Genomic DNA, 15630 nt, shown 5'->3' with positions numbered 1-15630 from the left:
GGGGGGGGGGCTCTTCAGCTTTGTCAACTCTTCCCCATACTTGCTTTCTTTCACCACCTGGAGTAAAACCCTTATTTGTGTGTGTGTGTGTGTGTCCTGCTACCTCTATCATTCCTATGCATGGGTGAAAGGTTTCAACGCAGAGGTACTCTCTATTTTTATTGAAGTAAGCGGCGGTTTTGTTTCGTTGTTGTCACTCTAGTGAATACCTTGGGGTACCTTTCTCTTCTCCCGTGCTGTCCCAGTTATGTGCACCCTTGACGAAACTGCGTTTAAATATGCAACTTCCACACTACCGGTATTCCAAATATTCGTGTTATATATTTTATTTCTATTCCCTTCATCTTTTTTTTCGTCTCTTTTCTCTACCCTTTTCATTTGCAACAATGTGTTGACGCTTATTGGTTCACGTGTCCATACTGTGTGGGAAAGAAGGGTTAAGTGCTCGACTACAGGTCCACATATTGACGTTTGTACGCCAGTATTCAAAGCCATCAAGCACAGCTTACGCGAAACACAGACACAAGAACCAACCAACAGCAAACAAAATGGGACGTTTCAAGCCACTCGCTATTAAGAAGAAGTACGCCAAGAAGCTGAAGCAGAACAGGCCAGTGCCGTATTGGATCCGTCTGCGTACCGGCAACCGCATCAAGTGGAATGAGAAGCGCCGCCACTGGCGCCGCACGAAGCTCCATTATTAAGTTGGGGTAATGTTAAGCTGTGGGCCAATCCATGAGGTGCGATTCGCGAAGTTTCCAGAGTGCGGAGGAACAGATAAGATCCAAAAGAAAGTACTCGACGAACTTGTGCGTTCATATACATGGAAAAGTCTCATGCACGCGTTGGACTACCCTTCATGTGTTTTTTCTCTTTTTTAATTATTTAATTTTTTATTGTCAGAAGATCGATTGTATGACCGTTGCCTCCATCATTAATTAATCTGACAAAAAGTAAAAATATATATATAAGCCATAAAAAAAATGCAGTGGAGAGAGGCGCCGACCGCAGCGCGTAACCTCTCTACTTTTCTCTGTCTTGTTTGCGGTCTCGTGAAGGTTTACTCACTGTTGCCGATGACATTTTTCTTTCATGTTGGACATCCTTCCCACTGGAAGGAAAGGACAAGATAAGTGATTACAGAAAATTAATATGGACGCCACCAATTCGTGCAGGGCGCCAGTCCCCCCTTCACACGGACTGCAGCACCGCCTTGAGCAGATGCTTCAGAAGCAGGTCGCCACAGAGGAGCGCATTGCACGACAGGGTGAGTTGATACAGCGCATAACGTACGGTTTCACCGTGTTGCGTGAGTATGCCACGCGCGCGATCACCCACATGAATCTTTCGCTGCATGATTTATTGCTTGTGGAGACATATATTGAAATAGAACCGGAAGAGCAACAAACAAAGGCAGTAGTCACAGATGCAAGCAGTGCCGATGGGTCGATGTGCTTCATCTCATGCGAATCCTCTACCCAATCACTGGTTGAAGAGGCGAAAGAAGTATACGCTGCGTTTGTACGTAAGCGCGTGTTGGATGAGACCTGCCCCGAGCCGGACGCGGCCACGCAGTTCCATTCGCTCACTGCAGCATCCTTTTATCTTCTTTTCCCTCATCTTACCGTTATGCTGGAGGAATTTGTCGGCGCCTTCGCCAGCGCCACTTCCCCGAAAAGCTCCACCGCAAGTGGGACTGCAATGACGCCGGATTGGTGGGCTTCGCTGGGCCGCGTGATCCGTTTCATTGAGCTTGGCGTAAAGCACTTTCCCGAGGTGTTTGCGGGGAATGAACTTTTATCCCGCCTGCAGGTTTCCATCTCCGCGGTTGTGGAAAAAAATATTGGGCACGGTGAACAGAGCGGCATTGGTGCCGCTTTGTGCCTTTCTCAACGGGTTACCGCACTACATGAGAAGATGCAGCACTTGAACGTGAGTGACACCGGAAGCGACCACAGCGACGGCTGTTGTAGTTTTTCACATGATTTATGAACGGTGCTTAAACGCGTGCAAATCCCTCCTCCCTTCTGCATACCCACACACAAATGTCCTTTTTATTATTTTTACTGGCATGCTTATTTATGTGATAGTCATCACTATTTTTTTTTTATTGCTGCAGTGGTTTCGTTGATTGCAGATCAAGCAAATAGTTCTTTGCTCCTATTGGTGACCGGTCGAATGCGTGTCTCCATTGTGAAGGAAAAAAGGAGAGAGGGTAGCTAGTCAAAATCAGAGTCTGCCAGAGAAGTTTAGTTTAATATATTACACCTTATAATATACCATTGCTTTTTCTTTCATCTTTCGGCGGTTAGTCGTCTGGACTTCTCGTCGATGCCGTGTTTTTCCCCCCTTCTTCCTTGCTGGTCGCTCGCATCAAGTAATACTAACAGATCTCAACGAATTGTTTTGTTGATTGGCTTGAATATATATATATATATATTATCCGCTTTGTTTTTGTTTTTCGGTATTTCCTTCTGTTGTTGAGGATGTGACATGCGGTGTGAGCGGTTGCGATTACGGTGAACGAATTGCTTCATCTTTTCTTCTGCCTCTCTTGTTTCTTTTCTTTTTTTCTTTACATTTTTGGTATCAACGCATTTGAGTGGAGTGTGTTCACTGCCACGCCTTCAGTTGCGGTGGGAAAGATGTTACGGTGCGCACGCGTGGCGCTGCGAGCTGACCCACTGAATGGCGGCAGTTCCATGACGTTGGGCTCGAAAGGAAGTAAACTATCGCCTGAACCCCATAGGAGACGTATGCCATGGACTGCAGCGAAGGAATACGTACCGGGTGTTGTTCTCAATGCACGGGATAAGATGGTGCTTGATGGCGTACAACTCCTTGATATTGAAAGTATTGACCGAGCCTCGCAATTAGATCCGCTGGAAGTGCTTCGCGCCGTCGTAGCCACACGTGAGTACAACATCTCCACGGGGAAGAATATTTTCCAACTAGCTTCGCAGGCGACTTACAATGGGCGCGGCCAGCGGTTTTATCGAAAGGAGTGGCAGGAAGGCACATACGACAAGTACGTAACTCTTTCAGCCATAGACTTTGACCGTGACGGGAATAAAGGGACAGCATATGGTTACATAACGTTCCATGGTGAAACAACAACGCGACCGGTACAAGTTGATTTCGCGGATGTACCCGGGTGGTACATGGATTTCGTGGAAGAGCGGGCAGTTCCCTTCACTGGCATTGTCCCGCCACCACCGAGTATTGGAACGGATGTGCCCGTTGATCCACATAGTTATCGTCTCAAGGCGTATCCTTACTATGACGCACCGAACCCGCCCGAATTCGTGGAGCGACTGCTGAAGGATCGTGGTGTATTGCCCGACACCCCAACTGAAACGGCTGATGTTGATAAAGATCCCACCACTAGCGATGGGTCGGTGCATTATGATGGAAAGTAGTTATTCGGATCTAAGTGTGCTCCCCTTCTTCCCAGCATTTCCTCATCGGCTTTTCACACTTCACTGCTATCATCATTTACTCATTGGATGGGTTTACTCACGTAATGGTGGATACCTCTCGATGTTTTTTTTTTCCTGGTTATGAAGTGTACGCTGCTGCGAGTGGTATCCTCGGTGTCCGCTTTGTGTCTTCTGCGGACCCTCCTTTTGTTTGTTTGCATGCAGAATATAGTGTGGGCGGCAACCGTTTCGTTTAGTCGAAAGGAAGCGGAGTGCTGGGGCAGAAGCGGTCGTGTACTGTGGTATATGATGAAACATGTTTACTTAACGAGTTTTCTTGACTGTAAGTTAACCAACAGGAGACGCAACTCGTGGGGAAAAGAGAGAAGGAAATCCTTAAAAGATGGCGCCGTCGACGGGGAGGTAAGTTGGCGGAGGGTCTAACCGTGGAAGCAGAGTTTGCTTTGGGGTAAACGGTGAAGGAATGTTAACAAAGTCGGGTGGGCGTTTGCTTCAGGCGTTTGATCGATGAGGTCCTTTTGTTTGCTTTCTGTTGACTGATCTTTGTTGCGTTACCTGTATTTCTGTTGTGTAGGCGTGACACTATATTTCACTATTAGAGCGTTTTCCAGAAAGCACGGCAAAATCTTTCTGGTCCATAACTGTCCGATATATTTGGCTGGTTATTCCTTTATGCTATCCTTCTCCCTTCCCTCCTTAAATTAGGTTAGTTATAGTGCGACTTGTTCAGGTCGGTTTTGCTTGACTGTATTGCCACTGGAAGTGGCAAAAAGAAAAAATTATGTTCCTTTATCTTATCATCGATGGAGACTACCTTCTCTCCGGAATGGAGCCCACGTCGGAGGCCGCCGTGTACGAGGTTGTGGAAAAGATAAACGATGTCATCCGCACTCGCTTTTTGCTCGACGCCGATTCCTGTGGGATGTCGTCAACTGAAAAACGTGTGATTTTCTTCTCTTCAACCATCATGAAGGTGCTGCAGCGGAGACAGCAGCGTGACTTGCTCATAGGTACACTTCGTCGGCTCCGCTTTCAAACACTTGTACTGGATTGCATCGCCAGTCGTACTGGTTCACCGGTCGACGCCGCGATGTGCACGAAAACAATGGCATTTTTTTCGAATATTGCAGGAACCACTAGTTTGGGTTCCGCATTGTCTGCATCCTCAGCAAATACAACATATGTGTACATGACAGCCAATGCGCACATTGCACCAGCGCTGGAGTGGGTTCACAATGCAGGTTGTGGCGTCTGCTTCATTGTATATGAGGGTGACTCTGTGGCTGACGAACTAATGGCCTATGCAGGCCCAATTCACGGTAACAGTGGTGGCATAGGAAAGGTTGTAAAGGGAAATGGTGTTCACTTTGTCACCAGCACCGAAGCGGCACGCGCTGCACTGGCGCTCTTAGAACAGGAGGCAAAGGAGCTTCCCCTTGTAGTGCAGTTGCAACTTCGCAAACTGCAAAAGCAGATGGCGGGGGAGGATGACGGCGACATCGGTGAGCAAGGTAGCGCCCACTGCGGGAAAAGCTGCTTCACCGAAGCACGTGAAAACAGCAGTAGCACCCCTGCTCATATAATGCCACCTCCAATCGAGGGTATTGAGAGTCCGTTTGTGGGGGCCGAAAAGGGTGGAAGCAGAAGGGAGAGTGGCGGCGAAAGCGAAAAAACTTCTCGTGTGGAAGCCTCTTGTCAGGTAGCAACCAAGGAGCGCGCTGAAATGAAGGCATCTTTCCCTGCCAGCGAGGTGGAAAACTCACCCAGCACCTCTACGCTCGTACGAGAAACTTCGGTGCCCGCGGTGCCGTCCCAAGCTGCTGCTCCAACTGAGGTGGATACCCTCGAATTTCCTGAACCTGCCGTATCTACACGCCTTCCGGCCGGTTGGGCACTGATGTATGACCGGCAGCGCCGGCGGCATTATTTTGTTCAAACGCAGAGTAATGGTAAGGTCACGACAACGTGGACGCACCCGGGAGGTATCGCCGAGCAGATGGACTTGGAACGGCAGGTGGATGAGTGGTACGCGAAGCAGCAGTTGCGTAAGCTTCAGGGCAGAGATATCCCCCTGCCCGTGACGGACGTTCCCACCTCCAGCATTAGTGCTGTTGCCACCGGTAATATGGGTATGCCCATGCCCGTTTCCCCGGCGCCGCCAGCAGTTTCTGTTCTGCCACCACCATGGGAAGAACATGTGGATCCCAAGAGCAGGCGTGTGTTTTACGTCAACCATCAAACACGCGAAACAACATGGGTGCGCCCTCAATGCGTCATGTCCCAACAGCACCAACCCCTGGTACCTTCTCCAGTCACTGTGACTCCGGTTGTTCAACCACAGGCGCCAGCAGCAGCAGCGTTGCCGCCATTCTGGGAGGAGCGTGTTGACACGAAGAGCGGACGTGTGTTCTATGTTAATCATCAAACACGCGAAACAACTTGGTCGCGTCCACAGGTGGGTCTGCCTCAGCAGGGTCAGCCGATACCTGCTAGTCAAACTAACGTGCCAGTAGTTGCCCCTCCACTTGCAACATCGGCTCTACCACCCTTCTGGGAAGAACATGTGGATCCCAAGAGTGGGCGTGTGTTTTACGTCAATCATCAAACACGTGAGACAACTTGGACACGTCCTTGAAGAATTCGCGACAGAGTGACATATATCTGTAAAAGATGCCTGTACGATGTGAGAGCAAAATGCGTAGGAGTGGCGGCTGCGTGGCGCGCCACCACGCGCAGAGTTCGTCGTATGTCAAAACTGATTTTCTCAAACCTCGCGTGCGTTCGTTCTTTTCCGCATATGCCGATGTGAGCAAAAAGGTGGGCCTGCGGCCCCTACAGAATTTCTTTTCAGCAGTTACTCATCTGCTGGCTTCCCTTTACTTCACGCTTCTCTCCTTCTCTTTGTTGCTACCGCTGGGGTTTTGGTTTGGCACCAAAGGTTGTGGTCGGCGGCGCTTTGGTTCGGTTTGAAGACAGGTGAATTGAGTAATAGTAACCACTCCTCCTATGATGCGGAGGGAAATGGTTGAGTGTTGCGTCACTGTTCCAGTTTCATGAACACGACCGCAGTAAGTGCAATTTTTTTTCTCCACTCTGCCCTCTTTCGCTCTATATTTTCAGCACAACATCTTGTAATTTGAAAAGGCAAAGGCACACAATTTGTTAAGTTGATAATAAGGACGCCAGGAAACCAACGAAAAGGAGGCGACCAAAAGGGTAAAAAGGGTTTTTTTTTTTAAAAAAAGAAAACAACAAAACAGAGGGAATATACGCGCAGTGTGTAGCTTGAAACAGAGAAGGTGGTTGAAAACTCTGAATATATTTGTGTGTGTGAGGTTTCACAACGTTTTCTTTTTGAGTATCCGCTTCAGTATCTCACACCTTCATGACCGCTGTTGGGGGCCACGAGGCCGAAGTACTGAGGCTTGAGCCCGCAGCTGATGCTGAAAATGCCGCGGCGGAGGTTGCTTGTAGCGCAGCAGCGAGATGTACCTCCACACCTGAGACGGAAAGCAAACATCTCACACCCGAGACCTTAGACAGTGCACCGAGCACCGCTTACGGAAGTGTTGGTTTCAAGGGGAATATGAAAATGGCCTTGACGCTACCCGGAGGTCCCCCCGTATCGAGAGGTCGCCGCGGTTCGGCTCTTTCATGCCGTGGCAGGAGGTCCCAGTCGTCGAAGTCACCCCGCTCCACGACGGGAAGCCAAGCGGCTTCTGTCAAAGGTGGAAACTGGCTACTGGGAACGCAACCACGTGTGGTAGGTTTGGGCACAACGGGGCTCTTTGAAAACGAAAAGAAGGAAGCGGATGTGCCAGAGGGTGCGAGTGCGATGATTAACGGGCAGTTGATTGTGGCACCGCCATGTTGTATCCGGCGGCTTCGGGACCTCGCTATGTGGCGTGACCGGCATCGGGACTTTATTGCCGCCTTCCGCGCGCAGGACCCTCTCGAGCGTGTTAGTACCCACCGCCGGCAGCAGCGGCTGTTTGAAGAAAGGCACCGCCAGCAGGAAAAGGAGTACGCCGATGAGGTTGGCCGCATAAGACAGCGCGGAAAGTGGTTAAACAAGATGTCACAACCGGCCGATGCGGAAAGGCAGCAGTGGCTCAAATCCCGGCGTGAGGCGTTGCAGGCGGGTCGTGAAGAAGTAGTGCTGAACAACATGAAGAAGGGCGCGGAAATCCGAGAGAATATTGCAAAGCAGCTGGTGGTGGTTAAGCAGGTGAAGCAACGACGAGAACTAACGGCGCGGAGTGCCGCGCGCCAGGAGCGTGACCTTCAAGGTGCCAGGAAGGAGGAGATCCTCTCTAGCATTTTGGAGCGAACGAAGGTTGCGCGCAACGACCGAGATACGTGGCGTGAGTTTATCCAAGAGTTTAAGAATGAAGAAGATAAAATTAGACGGCAGTACCTAGACCAGTTGCGTTGCCGTGTCTTAACGAAAAGCCCCAGCGACTACCGTGACAACGATGGGGGCTTTACACCGATGATCAGACCCCCTAGCGCCCCAACAGGCGACAGCGACAAACAGCAGTTTGACGGCACCCAGCGCTCTATTGCAACTGCACGCCAGAGTACCAATGACGGGGTGTTTCGTCGTCAGTTTCTCGCGGAATTGCAGCAGCAACGACTTGAGGGAGCCCGTGCAGCTGCGGACGTGGTTCGCGGTGAGCGCAGCAAAGCTAGACGCGATGAGGCGCTTCGCGGCAATTGCGACCGTGCGGAGAACCTTCGAGGGGAAAAGGGTATGCTACAGGAACGGAAGCAGCAATTGGATAAAGAGAGGTGGCAGGCCTATACCTTGTTGAGGGAGGAGCATGCACTTGAGAAGAAGCAAAAGGAAGAGGCGGTTCAGCGGATGTTGGACGAGAAGCGAGAAAGCGCCGCGGCTATTAGAATGGCCAGTCAGTGGAAGGAAGCAGAGCATCGACTACACGAGCAGGAATTGCGGCAGAAATTGAGGGAGCGTGCCGCGTATGCACGAAGTTGCTCCTCCCGCGGGCAGACGCCGTCTTCAGTGAAGAGAACTCAGCAACATAATTGGCAGGTGCCGGCAATAGTGTCCTAAGGTAAGTGCACCTATTAGTGAAAGATGATAGGGAGTGCAGTTGGAAAACTGAATGTTCGCTCATCCCTCCGTGGCATGCTTCCCCTTTTCTTCTGCACATGCGCGTATGGGTGTTGATGATGTATTTATATATTTAGGAATGATATAACGCATTTTTGCAACCCTATCAGAATGTAGGGGGGGGGATGTAGTGTTTCATTTGAAACAATACGTGGAGCAACTAGGGAGGGTAGTGCAGAAGCAGGAGAGGGGAGTGATTGGCTCGCGTGTGTTGTACTTCTGCGGGTTGGTGTTGGAGTGGGCTTTGAGTGGGTCGCCCTCCAGTGCAATTAGCGCATTTGTGGATGCACAGGGCAGTCGCGTGCATGTGTGCATTGGCATAGTAGATCTTGCGATTGTGGTGTTAAATGCAAGCACAATCTTATATGTAACCCCTTAAAACACCACGCTGTAGATAACAATCAAAAGGTTTACTTCATCCAATGTCATCATTTATTATTTATGATCCTTGTTTTTTTTTCCCCGTCTGTGTGCGTGTGATTGTGTCTTCTGGCCCCCTCAACTCGGATTTGTCACGTAATGAGCTCTTTTTCTTTTTGATTAAACAGAGCCGTTCGGAACCCCCTCCCCTGCGTATGCTGCTGGCCGGCTGATCCTTGATCACATATACAAGCTGAGGGGTGAGGGCACACAGTCATAATCACGGAGGGAAATATGATAAAAAGCATAATAAGATAGTTTATGTTGTGGGCGAACCTGCTGGTACCCCAACAGTCGTTGTACATAATTATGCTTCGCGATGTGGACCTCAAAACTCTCCTATTCTTCTTTTTGTAGTCTTTTTTTTAGTTTTTCGTCCTGTCTTCCTTCTTGAACTGTTAGGTTGTATCGGGAAATGTATATTTAAATGGCACAAGTGCAGCAGGAAATGGAATGGAACGGTAGGGGCGAGGGAAGGGAAGGGAAACGAAGGAAAAGAGAGCGGAATATTATGTGGCGAAGGGTGTTGGGACCAAATATTCCTCCTCGTGGGGGCATATGTCAAGAGAAGGTGGGAAAAGAGTGAGAGAAAAAAGAAGAGGAAAAGCAATATTAGTGAATGATTGGTTCTTGTCACCTGCCTGCCTTACGCGCATATAGGTGCCTACTAAACATTTCCTATTTGCCTAACTTTTACACGTGTTGTCCCACCTGATGAATGTGGACGAAGAATGAAAGAAGTTGGTGAATAAATTTCCTTCTTTTTTTTTTTGAAAAAAAAAGTGATGGGCAAAGGAAATTTTGACCCTTTTAACTCACTGTTTGGCATTCGCTTCTCCATCTTTTGTTATCTTTTTTCCTCTATCATTTTCCGCACCTTTTCTTTAAACGTGCGTATGAGAGTGAAATATTTTCCCTTGTTTCACCCCCTCCCTTCCTCTACAGCCACCACTGTTTCCGTCTTGTGGCGCAGTCACTTCGCGGGGTTTCTCTCCCTTTTTTGTTTTTTTCTTAATATCCCATGTAAAGTTTGCCGTAACACTTCTGGTTGTTTCTCTTGTTTTGCAATTGTATCTTTGTTCCTGAGGGAGATTAGCCTTGTTGTTTCGTTACCTTACTGTATGTGACCTTTTGGTGCTACTCTTACCACGGCTTTCGGTGCCGGTGTGTTTTTTTTTGTTTTCGTCACCCAGGTGCATGAGTTGTGGAAGCGGGGGAGCGGCTGCTGCTCTGCAATACAAAAGCAGTGTTGCAATGCTGAACACATAATTGTAATACCATGTGAAATCCCACTTATCCTGTTGCAGGTCACACCTTTGGTTTTTGCGTTGGGCTACGAAGTTATTGTTTCTTCTTGTTTTTATTTTCCCCTTCCGCCTTTCGTTTGCGCTGCTCACAAACACGCATGCATGTAATTTTAAAGTGGTGCGCACCAATACCGGCACTCGTTGGACAGAAGGGGAAGTGGAGGAAGGCGTCAGATTACTTCCTCTTTTCCCTTTTTGCCACATACACGCACACACAGAGTGCTCGGTCCTGCGGAAACGTGGTGCATCTGTCTTTGTAGAAGGACGGGGGAAAGGTTGCGGAAAGAAGATAAGGAGGTAAGAAAGTATCGTATAACACCGACACCAGGGACTGGAAGAAACAAAAGAAAAAGAGGGCGTTGAGGAGGCGGTATACGCGTGCGAATACACGCAAGATAACAATCGTACACGCGCGCGCACACACACACACACACATATATATATATCTGCACTGGTGTGGAGCTATGCGATTTGTTTCTCGACGACTGTCGTTTCTTTCGCCTCCAATAATACCGCTTCCTAAACCTGCACCGACAGCGGACGCGAAACCTTTCTTTGCACCCTCCAGCAATGAGAAGGGCAGCGCCGCTTTTGCGTCACCCTCCACGAAACATCAAACATATGTGAAGAATGCGACATCATCAAGCGGTGCTGCTACGTTGGAGTCAGCGACAGCTAAGGCTACACGTAGCGCCCAGGCCACGGGAGAGCCATGCACTAAATTTAACGGCAGTAGCACAAACGGTACGAGCAGAAGCGGTGACAACTGTGCTGCGGAGAAGGTGCATCATTTGCCAAGGTTCCTTTCACCCGACAACATAATTAAGCGTGTAGCCACACCGGCACTGTTTGCCGCCTCTATTGTCGCCGATACCTTGAACGCACCGGCTGCGTTGAGCGGTGGTTCTTCAGCAGTAAATGAGGAAGGTGGTCTCCAGAAATACGTAGAGCACTGTATGTTAGGCTGGTCTCCCAGTGAACTTTACAATGTTGTGGCTGATGTGTCGCAGTATAGCGTTTTCTTGCCGTGGTGTTTAGATTCCACCGTGCATCAAGTGGGCCCACTGGGCACTACAGAAACAGCGTCTGAGACGGCTAATGGCAACGCTAATGTCAGTGGCAATGACAATGGCAATGGTGTAGCACCTGCTACGTTGGAAATGTTGGCGACGTTAACTGTAGGGTTTTCTTTTTTCAGGGAGAAATACACCTCGCGGGTGCTGCTCGATCCGCACAAGCGAGTAGAGGCGATGCTCACGGAGGATGAACACAAGAAGCGCCCCGCAGCCCTCAGGAATCTGAAATGTGTATGGGAGTTTCACGAGGTTCCAGATTCCCCTCGTAAAGTGGAGGTGCGCTTCCTCGTGAGCTTCGCTTTCAAGAACCCCATGTACTCCAAACTTATTATGTCACATGTGGTGTCCATTATGACGACGAGCTTCGAAAAACACTGTGAAGTGTTGTATGGACCACCCAGCTGTGTGCGAGTGCATCTGCCGCACAACTAATGCATCTTCCTGTAGGGGACATACACATTAAATGCATACGTAAGACATATAGCGGTGCGACTGGAATATTCCCCTGCCCTTGTATGTGTATTTACAAGGTTCGACTAAAAGAGAGATGTAGCAGCGGTGTCATTGGGACGAGGTGGAGCCAATAAATGAACCAGTGAACATGCTTTCGGAACAGTTCATGTGGCTCAGCGAGCGAACGTTGCGCGTGGTTGCGGAAAGAAGAGGTACCCCTTGTGGTTTTCTCATTCCCATGATTATTCTCTGCAGTGTATGGACGGAACTGCTCTGCTGTGTCAGAAAGAAAGAGTAGAGAAGAAAAAAAAGGGGAGTGCACCATCCGATGTGTCGCTTGTGCCTCAGTCGCTCCTCACGCTGGGCCAACGTTGGAACCGCAGTCGCTCTGGCGTAGTCAAATGTCCAAAAGCGGGTGCAGACCTTCCGTAGGGTCGAGGGATGATGACAACGTTTGTTCCTTAAGGTAATAATTGATAGTAGTAACCGATCGCAGACATACTCTTTTGTGCGCCTTTTTTGCGGGCTCCCGACTCTTTTAGAGCAAACCTTGTCCATTTTTTACCCTTATCACTACGTTATTGTCTAAAATTTTTTTCCTTCCTCTTCTCCATTTTCTTCTTCTCCCCATCTTTATTTTAATCATATATTTTCATTTTTTATTTTTATATATTTCTGAATTTTCTCCCTCTTAATTGAGAAGATGCCGTTGGGCACTGATGGCACCCCTCAGCGGCAACAACAACAACGCAAATCAACTGTGGATTCCGCAGTGGCGCTGATTGAGTCCGATAGCGAGTTGATGGCACTTTTCTTCCGCCACATTTCCGCATGTCCACCTCATGGACCCTTCAAACACTACAGCGCTCTCACCTTTACGGAGCGCGTGAGGCATTGGTTTCCAACGCATGCACCGGCAAGAGCAGCAGAGATGGGCGACGCCATCACGCCCGCAGTTGTACTGCAGTTAATGGAAAAATATTATGACACAAAACATCTTCGGAGCTGGCCGCTGTTGTACGTTCCGGCGCAAATACACCTGAAAGACGTGGATGCACTTATTGAGAAACAAGAGTCTCTGAAACCTGAACGGGCCACTGACTGAGTGGGTGAGGACGCTGCTTATGTGCGCCCTCCCTTCCAGCATACGGATAGGACGAAAAGAAAAAAGACGCCACCTTGAGGAGGACCCTTTCTCCCTTTTATTGCGGTTCATATTACCAAAAAGTTTGCTCTTTATCCGCTTCCCCAGCGTCCGCTCCAGCCTGCATCACAGGGCATATGACTGATGCACGTTTCTCAAACTTCGCAATCCTCCTTCTCTTTTTATTCTGTCACCTTCACCCTCTTTTCCCGGCATCACTGCACGCCACCTCTCTTGAAAAATTGGTGTGACAGCTTGAGCTTCGCCCCAACAACCGCGCGCGGCGCCTCTCTGGGATAGTTATTGCAGCAGAATTTTGAAGTAGGGGCGGTAGTCGTCTTATTGTTTTTTTTGTTATTATTAACTGAATGGAAGGTCCTTTCCTCAGCCGCTCCATTCAATACGTGGAGCGGTGGCTCGCTGAGATTGTGGCAACCAAAGGCACACGAGCAGCGGCAACAGGAAGCAGCGAGAAAGCCGTGGCGCAAAAGCGAGGGAAGGCGACTGCCACTGCGGCTGCTGAAACGGGTGCCACTAGTATGTCAAAGTGTCGTTTTGTTGTCGGCAGGGTGAATAGCGTCCGCCCGCATCCCGAGAGTCAAAAACTTTACATTGAGGAGATCGACTTGGGAGAGGAGGGGGGAAAATGCCGCACCATCCTCAGCGGTTTGCAGGAATACGTCAAGCAAGAAGATTTTCTCAACCGCCTTGTGCTCGTCATCGCCAACCTTGAGCCACGGAAGATTGGTGGTATACCATCGGAGGGAATGGTCCTCTGCGCCTCATGCAATGATGAGGGCTCGCGGTCAGTTGTGTTGCTGGACGTACCTGAGGGGACGCCGGTTGGTGAGCGCATTTTGTTTGAAGGTCATGAGGGTCCATACGAGCCCGTACTGAAAAAGAAACTCGCCAAACACTTCGAGGAGGTGGCAGCAGAACTGCGCACAAACGATAAGGGTGAAGTGGTATGGCGTGACATGCCATTTCGGACGAGTTGTGGGATCATCACGGCAAGCATCCCCAACGGTAGCGTTTCATAGACTCGGCATGTATTTGGCTTATCTCTGTGATTGTCATTAATAACAGCCAATGAAGCAAGACGATCTGATGGGGCGGAGGCACTGGAAGGGTAGGAAAGTAAGAAATGTGTGAAGTGACGGAGGGACTCCTTCCACGCTATTTGTTTGATAAACCTAATAGTTTCTGCTCAACCACGTAAATTTGAATGGCGAGGACGCCCCAACTGTCCGTACGTGCATACACAGGCAGTGGGAACCGTTTGTGGGCAGAAGGAAGCAAAGCGGCCACACCCCATTCGCAATCGCGCACATTCCACCAAATGTGGCCCACGCCGCCGTCATTCCCTTTTAGGTCTCACTCACTCACTGACGCAACGTTACCGGCGTTTCTGGTACTCTTCTTGCATTCTACTCTTTTCTTTTCGTCTCATCTCGGTAAATTTGCCGATAGAAAAGGAAAAGCCATGACGCATCAAAAAGAAAAAAGGGGAGGTACCGATCATACGTGTGAAAGCGGTTTGGACACAATTGGGATCGCAGTATGTGCCATCCTTTTTGGAGAGAAGGGAACGAAGGGTGGCTGCCCTAAAGGGTTTCCAATGGCCATACGCCGTTTGTTTTCTGCTCCGTGAATGAATCCGCGGGCTCAACACACTGACATTGGGACGGATGGAAGCCCGCTAACCCTCATGGATAGGGGGTTATGGAGCTGGTAAATATCTGTTAGTAAGCGGCAAACACGCAAGGGATGTAAGCAAAAGTGTATATATATATATATGCATATATATGTATTAAAAAGTAGCCAATGTGTTTCGAGATCCGGAGTCAAGGGAAGTGCAATCGCCAAGTCAACGTCGCCCGAATCTTCCCCTCCCTAAAAAAAAAAAGCAACAACAACATAAGTGCTTGTAGGCGCTCCCTTTGGTTTCTGCGCCGCGCTGGTACTGCTGTGGGTTTCCTCGCTCATTTCCCTTTCTTGGGTCATTTCCTGTCATGCTTTCGTTCTCGGAACTCTTCTTCTCTATTTTTGGTGTGTCGCTCTCAAAGTTTCCCCCCACCAAACGCACACACATGTACCCTCGTAAACGCAAAAGCGCATCGCCACCTTTAGTTTCCTTCGCCCATTTCCCTTTTCTGGATACATCTCTAAAACAAGCGGGCAGACGGCAGTTCCATAACGGCTGCGCGCACGCAAAATAAATGCGACTCCACCCGGTGCCTCGTTAAGTAGTAGTCCACTCCAAATCATAATGCCTGTTTGCTGTTAAGGGTGTCAGCGTGTTTAGGATGTGGAAAAGTGTTAAATGTCACGTGGGGCGACTGAATGGGGGATCAGAAGAATTGCAATAGAGGGAGGGGAGGGAATATGGTAGTGATTCAATGTCCTTTGTCCAGGGGAGGGGAAGTTGATGTTGTTAAATTATCTTAACTTGATCGAAGTGCGGGCCTCCTCGGCGGAGGAATCGTTACTGGTTGTTGTTTCGGGTAGTGATGCATTTCCTCAACGATTTTTTTTTTGTCAAAGTCCCTGAAGTGTGACGACCCTTCGTCGCTCCCCGTCCTCTGCAAGATTCCTCTTCCTTATTTCTGCTTGTCCTGCGTCTGCCAGCCGCACTTCGGTTGCCTTACAGCCCCGC

The 15630-nt window shown here is 49.3% G+C and overlaps 7 protein-coding genes across 7 annotated transcripts; all 7 read left to right on the top strand.

The window, feature by feature from the left end:
* Positions 1-1152: 1152 nt before the first annotated feature.
* Positions 1153-1992, top strand: TEOVI_000617900 (uncharacterized protein; the record flags this gene model as incomplete). Its single annotated transcript, XM_067223826.1, has 1 exon — positions 1153-1992. The coding sequence occupies one exon, from the start codon at positions 1153-1155 to the stop codon at positions 1990-1992; it is 840 nt and encodes a 279-aa protein (XP_067079927.1).
* A 653-nt stretch (positions 1993-2645) lies between these two features.
* On the top strand, positions 2646-3419 carry TEOVI_000617800 (uncharacterized protein; the record flags this gene model as incomplete). Its single annotated transcript, XM_067223825.1, has 1 exon — positions 2646-3419. One exon carries the CDS (start codon positions 2646-2648, stop codon positions 3417-3419), a length of 774 nt encoding a protein of 257 aa, XP_067079926.1.
* Positions 3420-4221: 802 nt separating this feature from the next.
* TEOVI_000617700 (WW domain containing protein, putative) lies at positions 4222-6075 on the top strand (the record flags this gene model as incomplete). The annotated part of the gene is made up of 1 exon (XM_067223824.1): positions 4222-6075. One exon carries the CDS (start codon positions 4222-4224, stop codon positions 6073-6075), a length of 1854 nt encoding a protein of 617 aa, XP_067079925.1.
* A 750-nt stretch (positions 6076-6825) lies between these two features.
* TEOVI_000617600 (uncharacterized protein) lies at positions 6826-8514 on the top strand (the record flags this gene model as incomplete). Its single annotated transcript, XM_067223823.1, has 1 exon — positions 6826-8514. The coding sequence occupies one exon, from the start codon at positions 6826-6828 to the stop codon at positions 8512-8514; it is 1689 nt and encodes a 562-aa protein (XP_067079924.1).
* A 2251-nt stretch (positions 8515-10765) lies between these two features.
* TEOVI_000617500 (Polyketide cyclase / dehydrase and lipid transport, putative) lies at positions 10766-11809 on the top strand (the record flags this gene model as incomplete). Its single annotated transcript, XM_067223822.1, has 1 exon — positions 10766-11809. The coding sequence occupies one exon, from the start codon at positions 10766-10768 to the stop codon at positions 11807-11809; it is 1044 nt and encodes a 347-aa protein (XP_067079923.1).
* Positions 11810-12533: 724 nt separating this feature from the next.
* Positions 12534-12935, top strand: TEOVI_000617400 (uncharacterized protein; the record flags this gene model as incomplete). Its single annotated transcript, XM_067223821.1, has 1 exon — positions 12534-12935. The coding sequence occupies one exon, from the start codon at positions 12534-12536 to the stop codon at positions 12933-12935; it is 402 nt and encodes a 133-aa protein (XP_067079922.1).
* A 407-nt stretch (positions 12936-13342) lies between these two features.
* On the top strand, positions 13343-14014 carry TEOVI_000617300 (tyrosyl/methionyl-tRNA synthetase, putative; the record flags this gene model as incomplete). The annotated part of the gene is made up of 1 exon (XM_067223820.1): positions 13343-14014. One exon carries the CDS (start codon positions 13343-13345, stop codon positions 14012-14014), a length of 672 nt encoding a protein of 223 aa, XP_067079921.1.
* Between the last annotated feature and the right edge of the window lie 1616 nt (positions 14015-15630).

The sequence above is a fragment of the Trypanosoma equiperdum genome (assembly GCF_001457755.1).
Source record: "Trypanosoma equiperdum strain OVI genome assembly, contig: ctg_1979, whole genome shotgun sequence".
In the NCBI taxonomy this organism is placed as follows: domain Eukaryota; phylum Euglenozoa; class Kinetoplastea; order Trypanosomatida; family Trypanosomatidae; genus Trypanosoma; species Trypanosoma equiperdum.
This window is presented reverse-complemented; position numbering and strand designations above follow the sequence as displayed.